Below are 13,938 nucleotides of genomic sequence, written 5' to 3'. Positions count from 1 at the left end.
TTTGATGAAATAACTTGTTTATGTTCATTTTTTGAATGTTTTTAAAAGACAATTCGACGAATTGTATTTCAATAACATTATCAGTAGTCCATCAGTGTATCAAAGATGATGACATTCCATCGAAACTAAACATACATTTTATTTAAGATAATATCTTATGTCATCTTCTTATGAATATTTAATGTTAAGTTATTATTTGTATGTTATTATAGGTGTTTTGCCAATAACATCACAATACAGTAACAACATAATATTGAGATGATAATTCACTAATATCTCAATCTATGATAAAGCATTGTAAAAAATAAAGTTTAAATATAAAACCGTTGTCTTATGGTTTGATCTTGTTTGCGTAATCACAAGTCTGTTTTGTGACGTACGTATGCATGTTTACAACGTATACTATTTTAAAGTATTCGGGAATTCAGTAAACACACTTAGTATGCAAATGCAATTGTTCTAAAAATAGCGAAGCATGCATTTTGAAGAACGCCTTTCCTAGCTGTCTGAAAAATAATGGTCGAAGGACATAACACAAGATCGGAAGATTGGAGGTTCAATTCTAATGGCCAAACGTAGGTCTTTGTTGTTTTGAATGTATTGACGATTATATTATATTAACATTACCTTATAAATATGCCAATGTTTTCTCGTTAAGAAAATTTCTGTCTAACCACCATGTCCTACATGTTTGCACCCTACATCTTAATACTGTACCTAATTACACGCTGTTGTAAATACATGCTGTAGTATAGTACGATTCCAATGAGTAGAGAATCTACGGAATACTGTAGAGGCATAAGGGTACAAACCGATATGAAAATAAAATTAATATATACACTACAGTATTTTAATTCGTCACGTTGACCAGCACCTATAGGCCTATAATAGTTGATTTCCGTTATTGGGGATATTTTCCGACATTTGTAATAAATAACTATATCTGAAAGAAATTGTTTGGATAAATATAAATAAACATTTGGAAGTAAAATCGAGAAAGGATGCAAAATACGATGTATTAACAAACTAAAACGAAAGAAATCTTTTAAATTCAAATGATGACGTCACAAAATGTGTGCATAAAATGGATCAATAATGAATTTAAATAAATTAAGAGGTATGGCGAAGGTGTGGTGGATTCTTTAATCTTTCTTTAGTCTTATGAATCATTGTCTTCTATGTCAAACAGACAAAAATATAGTAACATTTTCGGTAGTAACTGCGAGGAAGGTTGCATAACCACACCATTCAATGTCTGATTCAAAATGGGCCAATCTATTTTCGTAAGGGGTATGCATACGTTAAAATATATTACTTAAATTAAAGGCCAATGCTGGGTACATATTTTTGATTTGTTTGAAATTCTATTAGTATAATGGATAGGTAATTTATAATGTTGTGTTTTACAGAACTTTGATTTGCTGTTTCTTTCCGTGGTTGATTTTATTTTCAGTAAAGTCACACATAAGGTTTATTTATATTTTGGAATATTTAAACTTCTTTCTATTGACTTTAACAGGTATAGAGAAATAAATGTCAAATAAGCAGATATAAATAATATTGAGTATATTTAGTTACCAGGAAATCTTGTTAGCCTTTTAGAGCGCAAGAAAGCGCACCCCCTCCCCCCTCCCCCCTCCCCAGTCTGATTGAAAATGGTGTATACGCACGTCATCTCTTTGTAATTTCCTGACGAAATATCGTTATCATATTTGAGGTCATTTTCGCCTCTCTTTCTTACAAATTCACGTTTATCCCAGTGTGTACCTTTTATTTATTTTTTATCCGCTACAGGCTCTTAATATTCACGGTATAGCTTATTCATAGGGCCAATCTATTTGTCATCGGTCGTCGCCTGAACCTAAACCATCAAAACTGATGAAACACATCCCAATATCTACGCATGCGCACAATCTACGCATGCGCACAATCTACGCATGCGCACAATGAATTAACATGACGTAGTTTGGTCGTCGGTCGTACGCGATTTTCGTAATGAACTGATCAATTACGATTCAGCGCATCATCGTCACCGCCATCGATAAATACAAAACTCTCAAACTTAGCTAAATTTATTCATGAAATGTTTTATTTGTTTTAGTTAGATGTTGATTTTCGATATATCAATTATGTATAAGACCAAATATTTATGTCTGGAAGTGTTTAATTATTTGCTTTTGTATAAGATTGAAAGAATGTTCTTTCATACCCTGAAAAAGGGTCGATAAAGAAATAAAGGAATCATTGTCATTGTCATATTTATGGATTTTCAATTATCAACAATATTGCTTTAAAATAATAATACATTAAACTAGTATATATATTAATAAAATAAAATATTTATAAAAATGTTCAATCAAAATTCAATAATTTGTATAGGCCTACTAATAATTATAATTTGTATACTCCTTATACGGGGCCAGGATACGAAATATTGCATTTGGCAAAAACCTTCGATAGCGTTCCTCTTTCGTGACATTTAAATATCAAAGTCATTGTGTTACTTAAGCATGCAATCCGTAGGTTCATGATACGATGCAGTAAAACTCGCTTTTTCTGTGTTGTAAGCTTAATTCTTTACCGATTTTCGCTGCAACTAAAAGGCACATGATTTCGTTAATGGCGTTGGTTAATAAACACGATGTTTGTTTATTCGGCAGATTACTGAAAGATGAAATAAGAATACTTTTAGCCGAACGAGAATAAATAACTCGTAAATAGCATTATCATCTATTTTTTGTTTTAACGAACTCCACTTATTTACAGTTTATAAAATGCCTTATTTTGCAAACAATTCTTTTCGAATAAAGTGGTAACTTTTTCGTTCTGTTTTAATTTGTAAAAAATAATAAAATCATAATAATAAATAAATAAAATATACTGATTATATTAGGCCTAATATGGAATATGAACTTAATTTTCTTAATATTCAGTTTACAAAATTCAGATATTTAGTGTATGTTAACTAATTTGATTATGTTGCGGTACTCCCATCAATAGTCCTTAAATTTAGGCCTAATGATAATAATAATATGGATTTTAAATAACATTGTATTAAGCAATAATAATGAGTTATTGAAGTTTTATTTATGGAAAAGTCAACTAAAAAGATCAAATAAAACTAGGAAATACCATAGCAATTCAATTTCTAATTGCATAAATAACTAAATAACCTGTAACTAAACTGAAATTTAGAAAAGGGAACAAAAATGTACATAAGCTTAGGCCTATAATATTTATTTTAATTTTAGAATTTAGATTTTATATAAGAGTGAACAGGGAATAATTTATTTCAATAATTTAATAATTTAGTAAAGTAATTTAGGAATAGTAGTAATTAGTAATAAAGGAAATTTACATTTTAACAACAATACTTTAGCTGCCTCTTTTATCAAATGATGGTTATGGTATTTTTTCGGAAATTCTCGATGTTTGCGTGCATTATTTTCTATATTATTAAATAAGTAATAAAAACACGAGGGCGAATCGGCAAGTCGGCAAATTGATTAATCTCGCCAGGAAATACGACTAATAGTTGAAATGGGAATTTAAACCTCGGCTTCTTCTCCCATCGATACATCATTACGCTGACTCTCGACCTTACTTTAGTAGAACATCGCTAACAAACATAATTAATATGTAAGAATTCAGTTACCTCAATGACTATTAATTCATTTATAGGAATTCGAACAATCAATGAACGAAGAAACCATGACCGGACTTTGTACAGCTTAATTGGCTTATCTTAGTTATGAAAAACAAAATTGTAGATTTAAGCAGTTTCGAAACGCGTTTCCAACTCGTTTTTAATACTTTGTTCTGTTTTTATCACTTTGCCTAGTTTTACCCTAGTGGCCGCCCATAGTAGAAGGATAAATAGGACTTATTATATATTATTATTATTCAGTTCAGTGTGTACTATGTTGCTACAGTATAAATTCAAAATTCGACTATCACTCGACAAATAACACCCCAACAGCATATGTTTCATTTTTGGAGTAGGCCTACAAATAATAAAAAACCGTGGCTGACAAAACGTCACCTTTTCATTTTCATTTGTTCAATTTAAATGCTTTGTCCAAGATAAATGCTTTACACATTTAGGTTAAATTCTGTCACAAAGGAGGTGTCTCAACTTAGGATACAGATTGGCCTACAATGGATCGTCATAACGTTGTTAGTATACTGTGGATAGACAGACAACGGCTGTGGACTGAGATTCTTATTGTTGCCGCTGATGAGATTAGTAAAAGAGTGTGATTAGTGTTATCCCCGCTTTGCTTTCAAAAAGTTTCATAATATAGATTTGTTTAACCATTCTCTCCATGACAAACTATTTATTTTAATTGACAGAGCAGACAGCATGTTGTTATATTATTTTCTACCTCCAATAAAGACCACTAAAACGACAGGCTTATAGTGATTTTACTCAACAATAAAAACACATTTTCAATATATAAGCCTAGTTGATTTCGTTCACCAAATTGTCCCGTTTCTGTTTGTGTTGACAGTAGTATGAAAGTTTATAGATCAAAATCACTTTCAGTACTGATAAATTTAAGTTGATACCTGGACCTATTATAAAATTAATAATATAAGCCTCTTATATTTTTTTGAAATCCATTTTGTTTTAGCCTGTATGGATTTGGTATCGATTCGCAAGAGTAATTGAATCGTTAATCATTTAATTTGATTTTTATTTCCGCTTTGTTTTAGAAATAAAATGAAATAAAAACAGTGTCCAAAACAAAAGTTTCATTATTCTTCAGCTGTGTTTGCTGTTAATAAAATGAATGATAACTAATATATTCTGTCTGCAAGCATTTAGTTCCATGTTTATAATCATAGAATTACACGTTTGAGGATTTACTTTATGTATTTATTCATAATAGTTTTTGATGTACGATGTGAACGGCAGGTTGAACTGTTGCACAGTCAAAGGAGGAAGAACACTAAGTGACAATCTTTATGTTTAATATATACATTCATGACTGTATACTTATATAGTTAACTTTATAATTAATATAGTAAACTGATTGCACAGGATTCGCGATATAATTGAATATTTAAATGAATGTTTTAGTAGGCCTATTTCTTATATTTAACAAAAACAAACATTTTTAAGTGATCGTGGAACACAGTAAGCGATAAGTTATGCATGCAAATGATATTCATTATGCTATTCCGACAGAAATAATATGTTAATATGATATAGATATAGGCAGTACATTGAGGCACTAATATGCTAGTGATATTCCCAAATACGGTAGTTATATGACATCATCATGTCCATATATGGGCACATCACATTTTGTCACAAAGTTTTATAGTGTAGACAAGGCTTTTTACGGACCAAATCCGGTCTTAGTGTGAACGTACATTTACGCTCGTTTCTAAAGCAACGCATGGACGTACGTACGCACAACACAAGTATTGCAATTGACCCAATTTAAATGGCGCAGTTGCGTTTAGCCAAGCTTATGCGTTGCGTCTTAAAAATGGAAATAAGCAACAATTGTCGACATATTGATGTCCTACTCTTAATTACCGGTACATTTAATGTGACGTCATCAATCTATAATACACTGTACGTAAATGCAAAACTCGTTTGAAAAAAAAATATCAAAATATTCAGTAATTCATTAAGTCAATTAAATTTATTTATTTCTTTTCTTTTTCTTAATTGAAAGACAATTCAATTCACATCGCATTAGCACCGCTTTAAAATGTCCTCAAAAAGACGAGGTTATATCATACATTAATCATATATAAATAAAATAAAACGACTAAATCACATACAGTTATTACACAGAATATTTAAGAAATTGACATTACAATTATCAAAAGTGTTTTCTGGGCAAATGGAATACTGTAAAGGAATGATAGAAAAAGGAGAGACACTTAGTTATCGCGCGCGTACAAAACCTGTTTATCAGCGTTTGTACGCAAGCGACAACGTTTGCTTCCTTTCGTAGTGCCACTGACAAAAAAAATGTTATATATATATAATTCTTTTTTCATGAAAATGCAGAGGTACAGTAGACTTAAAAACAACAATACCGGTAATAGACCTAAACGTATAATTATTTTGTTACAAAATGAGTTTTTTATTGACCCTTACGGTACTTATTTTTACTAGGTATAAGCATATTCATAAATTCCTTATAGTAGTCAAGTCAAGAAAAATGCCTTATTTTTGTAAAACCTTATGTATCATTAATATCATCTTTATCAATAGTAAAAAATATACGGAAAAGAGTCTAATATGAACGTTAAATAAAATATAATTTTAAGCCATGGATACAATATCATCTTATCGGTATTAACGTGTTTATTAAACACACGACAGGGCTATTTTGAGTAAAATATACGGTTGTAGCCTTAAGCACTTTTTATGTTAAAGGATATCATACTGAAATTTACGTTAGACAAGCACACTTAAACTACATTCATATAAAACCCAGTCTTCAATGTCAGAATTTTAAAAATGACTTTTCAAAATCATGGTTGGCTGTTTTTTTAAACAAAATTGTCAAAGGGCCTACTACTCCATCTGTCAACAGATGGCACACGCAGTCATCTTATGTTTGTGTATGCCCCATAATGAACAAACCATTTTACTAAACAGATTTACAATTTGTAACGTATGCCTTTAAATTGTATATGGATATTTAAGGTTATTTTAATAGTATCATCTTGGTTATACATCGCGTTAAATAAATAAAATGTCGCTATGTGAAGACTTATATAACATTGCATTTAGATAATGCTATATACTTGTGTATAAATGATAATTGCTAATCATACCATATTTGATTCTGTATTTTATTATTATAGATTTTAATCAAGCGGATAATAAAATTATAAATTCCGTTTATCGGTATCAGTACTGCAATTTCTGATGATATATTCCTACTGTATAAGCCTAAGCAGCCCATGTCTACCTAATGTAGAACATTTTTTCTGAAAGAATCTAAAAAATATACTTGGAACAAAAGAAAAGAAGGGGTCTAAATTGTCAGGGGTCAATTTTAGAATAACAACAGAACAGAAAAATAACACTATCTCTATAGTTTGATAATAAATTATATCGTAGGGCTATCGTAATATTGAAATACGGTACAGAATTATTATTGTTAGATTAGCTTGAACGCATGAATTTTCTGTCATGTTGCTATATTAATTTTCTTGTTGTGCTTAGCAACGTGTACGAATGCAGATACGAACATGACACATGTACCAGGAAAACCGGCAAAAATAAGTACTGGTTGTTCTTATTTTTGTAAAAAGTTTACTCAATTAGAAAAGATTTATGGTAGGCCCTATTTCGTTAGAAACACAAGGAAAATACGCAAATTTTGACGCGCGCCTAAAACACTGTTTGTACTGATTCAATTGATATCAGTATTTTGTGTTATTACAGACAAACTGGCCTACATCATTATCAATAATTAACCAAGACAAAACAAAGTTTATTATCATTATTTAGCACAAATGTTTATATTGATTTCACACACTATAATTGTGGTGAGTTTTCAAACCATAGGCCAAACCATTTCTGACGCTTGTAGACCTTATTTATAAAAAAAAATCTTTGATATGAGAAAATTAATATAAAAAAACCACAAAATTATAACTTTAAAAGGAAAACTGTAATTGCAAAACGCCCATGAAAGTAACACGCATACTGTAGGCCTACACTTTGCTGTGTTTGTTCGTTCGTGAATTACAACGCCATGTAAATCCTCCTCTGGCTTACATAAACGATACCAGTGCATGGTATCGATACGATGCACGGTATCAACGATACATGGTGCTGTCCCATCGGTTGCTTCTTCACTCCCGGGCCCAGAACCTTTGTACCGTCAGGCCAGCAAACGTATAAAAGGTAAAGGCAACACCAGGAACATTGTGTATAACGCTCGGATTACCTCAATTTGTTCAACCGTCAAATTATTATGTACAGTACATCGTATATTATAGTTTTTAATTATTTTCTTCTCAGTCCTATCTGTTTTGTAAGTTTCATTTATTTTCACACGTATCTGTTGATTTTTCGTCTACCAATTCAGTTGTTTCCGTTGGTGTTGTATTAATATCATCATTCTCGGATTCCTTATCCGTCATACCGTCTTTCTTATTCTCCTTCTTGTATTTCATTCGTCTGTTCTGAAACCAGATTTTGATTTGTCTTTCCGTAAGCCCTAGAAGATGTGAGAGTTCTATTCGGCGCCTTCTTGTTAGATATCGATTGAAATGGAACTCCTTTTCTAACTCGAGCGTTTGGTAACGTGTGTATGTTTGCCGGCATCGTTTCCTGCCCATCTCAACACCCGTTGGAGCCGCTAAAGGAAAATACAATTAAAAACGTGTTAACAAACTTCGCTAAAATATGCGGTATATACTAAAACATGGAAGTCTGGCTCCATAGATAAAAACAGTAGTTAGGAAATAATGTAAACACACTTCGTTCCTAACATTGTATCTTGTAAAAAGAGATTAAAAGCGAAGCACCGTATTTCCTTATAGTAAAAACAAAAGAATACAAATAATATAGTCTACATAGCATTTGTTAAAACATCCATAGAAGAAAAGCGATATTAATTTAATTTAATGTACAATGTCTCATAATATTATCAATAAAGTATAATAATAATATAATAAAGTATTTAAAAAGAATAATTAAGTAACAAACACAATTAAGAATTAAGAACTATCCTCTCATAAACATGGAAAATCATAAATACAAACTGTACGATGATTTAATTAATCTTTACATTATCATACAAATATCATGTTAGTTTATTACTATATAATCATATTGCAATTGACTAGATAAATAAAGTGTCATTAAGTCACATAAAATTGGACATTATAAAACAATAGTCAATGAATTATAGGCAATAGTTGAAAATTGCAACATATACTTCACATGAATGTATATTCAAATAATATTTTATTGCCCATGTGATGTGAAAATATTAGCAGCTATTAAAGTTTATGACATATAGTAACGACGAATCATGAATAACCTGAATTCACATTAAGATAAGATCTTCAGGATGGAATAGTATAAGGGCTACAGGTACTGAAATTAATATATGTATGCCTACAATACCGAATAAGTATAGCGGCTAACGAATAAGTACGACTACCGAATAAGTAAAGCTACCAAATAAGTAAGTCTACCGAATAAAGGCTACCGAATAAGTATAGCGGCTAACGAATAAGTACGACTACCGAATAAGTAAAGCTACCAAATAAGTAAGTCTACCGAATAAAGGCTACCGAATAAGTATACGGCTACCGAATAAGTACGGCACCGAATAAGTAAGTCTACCAAATAAGTACGGCACCGAATAAGTACAGCACCGAATAAGTAGGTTACCGAATAAAGTATGACAACCGATTTAATTTTAATAACGAAATGCACTACCTATATGAACAATTAAGCCTCTGAATCTGATTTCGATTGTTTCTGAACATTAAATCTATAGAAAAAAATGAAATGTTCCCGTAATGTTGTTCTATATTTTGGGGTCGGGATGTTCATTCACTCTCTTTGGACTGGTTATGTTTTTAGATAAAAACCATGTTCGTTGCGGGGGTGTTTCATTTCATTTTACTTAACTTTAATCGAAATTGAACTTCAATTAAATGAACATGATTCAACAAATTAAACAAACTTAATGCCAGCCGGATTGTTTTATTTTAATATTTTGAACAGACGTTTTTGGAAACTTTTATTATTTAGTGGAATTTTTTTATACATTAAGTTATCGGTGTTTCTACTTTAGAAGACTTTTGTGTAAGGTAATGACAACTTTTTAAAAATGATGTTCATTATGTTTATCTTCCGGAATGTAGATTGTTGGTTGTAATTTGTCACTAGTGATGGTCATAAAACAGTAGGTAGGAATGAAGTACCTTGCTCAAGGATAGTATCTGTAATGGACCTACCCGATGGTTTGAACTTTTTATACTCTAGGCCATGTATTTACAGTTACACTTGTCACGAAAATAGCAAATTAAACAAAAATATCACTGATGAATTACCAATAAAACATAATCGAAACAGAAATAACATTGGTTTAGGAAAATGAACAGACTATTACAATTTAATTTTCTCTTTTAAAGATAGCTCACATTGCCATATTCGGTACCGGTAACTGATTATATCTTAACACATTATTTTAGTGATTGCTACGGTGGATTACAGAATATTAAAGCCCCTTGATGGTGCCTATTTAACATTTAGAATAATAGGAGCCTGTGTTCCGGTATGCATAATATGGACTAGAGGGGCCGTTTGCTTGTTGCATACTTTTATTCGTCAATCGACAATAGGCCTACACATTTTTCATTCTTATTTCTTTTATAATCACAACAATAAGAACGAATAGATGTTGGGTTAATTTGTTTTAATCAAGCATTTTATATATCAAACAAAAAAGGTCAACTTATGAGAAGGCATTTATTGTTAGAAATTAGTATACAATATACTAGTTCACACAGTTGAAAAAAAAATCATCTCCTTTGTTACATTAGGCCGGTTCGTGTTTGACATTTTCATAATAATACTGAAATGAACAAAATATAATACTCCAGAAATTGAAGTCTATATGAAAACTTTACTTTTACTGGTTCTTTGGAAAAAAAAGTATATATGGAAATATCTGTACGGTATTCAGCAAAATGATAGGCCTAAAGCTTGTACTGTAGGCCTATACTTGAACAATTATGTTTGTTGCATGTGGGTTTACCTATGTTTTTGCTGCGACATATTCTATCATTCCTAATTCATCATGGAGGTTATTTGGGATTATTGTTATACAGCATACTTTTTACATAAGTATGATGACATAATATATAAGCTCTTAAATGATAATGATTACTATTATTTGAATGAAAACAGTCGTCAGTTAGACTGGACATTCAACACTTCACGCCATCTTGACCAGTCGGACAACCCTTTAACACCACGGTGGTCAGTCGAATTATTTATTAAATAACCTGTTGGATATTAATGTGTTAATATCGATTAGCATAGGCCTAATGATCGATTCAAAACGGTTAATTGGCTTATGTTGTAGACAATTTTTACGGTGTGCATAGGGCATTAGTCCCACCACAACACACCAAGTATTTCCTCGATTCGGAGGTCCTTAAACCGTAATCTACACCTAGACCAGGAAATATTTTGCTTGTCCACGCTTAGCAAACATAATATTAATATAACCTATCCTATATTCAACATGTTTTAAAACAAAGTACTTCAGTATAAAAACATACATTTTCACTCAACATGTTGCTAGGATGTTGCTTAAGTATTTTTCCTAAACACAACATGCGGTTAGTATGCTTTATTTCCGAATAGCGTGTAAGTATTTTCTTTAAAAATATAAACACTGGACACATGCTTTGATTGACAAGAGAAGATCTTGATTTAACACGCCAGGGGAAATATCATGTTAATCCTTGATAATACTGAACAATGGATCAACAAGCAAATTAAGGAAATATTATTTAGTTCACTCGAACAGGCCTCGTATCTTGAGTAGCCAAGTTATAACCAAATTATAATATTAGTATATATTAGTTACAACTAATAGTACGAATTACGAATTTTAATAAGAATTACTCTCATTTGGAACATTTTACACCCTCAATTAACTTTGATTCGTTTCCATAAATAATAAAAATTGAATAAAAAACGAGTTAATGTTATGTATTACAAATCAATAATGCCCTATTGATTACAATAGCCCCAATTATAGGCTATCGTTATGTCGACAAGTGTGAATTTAAATCTTTAATAATAAGTATATCAAGGGTATTTGATTATAATGCATAGGCCTATACATAAATTTGATATTGTAATACCGAAAACTATAATAATAGTACAAGTTCCAAATAAAACGTTAATGTACAATTGTTGGTTATACAAAAGATTTTAACCGCTAAATTACATACATATTATGTACATAAAGAACAAAATCGTCTACCGTTTGCTACAATGGTAAAGTGAAGTCTTAATACCACAGTAAATATCATTAAAATATAGATAGTAAATTAAATAATAAATAATTTTAAAAATAGGCTATGGTATTGATGACATTAATAAATTCCACAAATTATAATATAAACCAAAATATAAAAAAGAAAACAATAAAATAATTATTCGAATACATTTAAATCACAACAGTGTTGTAGTTTAAACAATTGGAAAAGTGTATTTAGACATCGTCTCGTTAACGTTGAAATATATAGCGTCTATTGAGTGTTATAACGGCCTGTATTAATTATTTAATTACGTTCCTAACGAGAGCAGTGTATATTTATTTCACCCAGTAGAAATACTTAATAGGAAGTTAAAATGGAATTAAATTGAGTGTGATTACTTATAAATTATCCAGTCATAATTAGGTAATTGATGTAGAAAAAGAGGCTGTTAACACTACTGTGATATAAGGGGTCAGACCTCGCTGCAATAGCATTTACGATTATTATCTTGGTAATGGACATTTACGACAATACATAGCCCATCACAATGAAACGAGAAATCACATAAAGCGAAAGCCCCATAACAAACTGCCTCTTCAGACAGCGAAATTGCTTGGTTAAAACTACATACAACTAATACATAGTACAAGATTTATTTTACTGCTATAGGTTACGGCCTATTTTGTATCTGTAGTTACGGGAAAGGTTAATGGAGTAATTCAGTGTAGAGCCGACGTGTTAAATCCCTCATCACTCGTACAGCAGTTTAAACACGACTTTATGAGATTTTTTTCAAGATAAATAACTTGATGTTATTTTGTTTGAATTATAAAAAAAATAAATATGTATTATAGTTTTTGCTTACCAGTTACGTTCATCCAGGGATATGCGGAATTTGCGGGGGCTGCTACGACCGACGGACACACGTTTGCATCTGTAGCCACTGAACATAGGGCGTTGTGGTCCTTGAAACTATCCAAATCACCAGGACCACCCCAAGCGGCTGCTCCGTAGCCCTGTAGTCGACTGTCCCATGGAGCCGAGGTGGGAATGTTCTGATTCAGCGAGGCATATGCACCCTGTCCTGTTGGATCATAAGTGCTTGGGAATGTGGTAGGTGCACCGTAAAGACCAGACTGTTGAGGTGTTGTTACTGTCCCTGTAGCAGAGGTGACCCCTGTGGCGGGAGTACCGTACGATTTTTGTCTTTTGTTGAACGCACAGGCAGGTAATTCATAACCACTTGGATAAAATGCATCTCCTGGTTGATACTTCGAAAACAGTGTATTCACAAAATACGAACTAGAACCCATCTTATATTTTGCCCTTATAGAGTAGTATTAATTGACGGTCCAGGAATCATACGTAGAAAATACCTTTTCCAGAGCACGACTTGACTACAATAAGCATTACTGTGCAACGATCAACCATATCTTACACTTTGGTAGAGCGTGAGATTCACCGACCAATCAGGATGCTCGACGGATGAACGATTTTAAGCGGCAAACAACACTAATCAAAATGTTGTCTACTTCAAAACTCAATTTTCAAATCTCAGCAAAATTAAATGAACTCGTTTCTTTAAAATGTTAAACACATAATTAACAACATTTTACTTTTTTTTCGTAACCCATGTTTAGACCTACGCTAATTAATAAACAACACATTTTGGATTTTTTTTCACTACAAACGACAATGGAGAAATATTTAGAAATTACCCTATTATTAATTAATAATTGGAATCTCACACTGGGCTTCTTTAAATTAAATAAAAATACTGTTTTCTGGTACAAATCATAAAGTTTAAAAAATGTCCATCCATATTTTCCATAATTTTCTTAGTAAAACAAAACATTATTTGTTCATGCCTTACAAATAAAACGGTCGAATTGTTACAATAGAAATGGCAACTGTATATTTTGAAGGGTCGCGACC

The 13,938-nt window shown here is 31.5% G+C and overlaps 1 protein-coding gene and 1 long non-coding RNA gene across 5 annotated transcripts in view; one reads left to right on the top strand and one right to left on the bottom strand.

The window, feature by feature from the left end:
* Positions 1 to 477: 477 nt before the first annotated feature.
* The window catches only part of LOC144840312 (uncharacterized), a 115,777-nt gene continuing 102,316 nt past the window's right edge, over positions 478 to 13,938 (top strand). For all 4 annotated transcript variants that reach the window (XR_013611894.1, XR_013611890.1, XR_013611893.1 and 1 more), the window contains exon 1: positions 478 to 575. This is a non-coding gene — a long non-coding RNA (uncharacterized LOC144840312). The remainder of the gene's footprint in view (positions 576 to 13,938) is intronic.
* LOC144840272 (homeobox protein HB1-like) lies at positions 5,643 to 13,371 on the bottom strand. The gene is made up of 2 exons (XM_078696033.1): positions 12,869 to 13,371; positions 5,643 to 8,345 (listed from the first exon to the last, which is right to left on the bottom strand). The coding sequence occupies exons 1-2, from the start codon at positions 13,314 to 13,316 to the stop codon at positions 8,026 to 8,028; spliced, it is 768 nt and encodes a 255-aa protein (XP_078552159.1). The 5' UTR covers positions 13,317 to 13,371; the 3' UTR covers positions 5,643 to 8,025.

The sequence above is a fragment of the Antedon bifida genome, chromosome 1 (assembly GCF_963402885.1).
Source record: "Antedon bifida chromosome 1, ecAntBifi1.1, whole genome shotgun sequence".
Lineage (NCBI taxonomy): Eukaryota > Metazoa > Echinodermata > Crinoidea > Comatulida > Antedonidae > Antedon > Antedon bifida.
Note: the sequence above shows the minus strand (reverse complement) of the source record. Positions and strands in the feature narration are given on the sequence as shown.

What these genes read in the sequence shown, in the direction of transcription:
- LOC144840272 (XM_078696033.1), bottom strand. Translation starts at nt 13,316, where the DNA reads ATGGGTTCTAGTTCGTATTTTGTGAATACACTGTTTTCGAAGTATCAA. An exon ending in TCCCTGGATGAACGTAACTG is followed by an intron (nt 8,346 to 12,868) that starts GTAAGCAAAAAC and finishes ATTTTCCTTTAG; the next exon opens with CGGCTCCAACGGGTGTTGAG.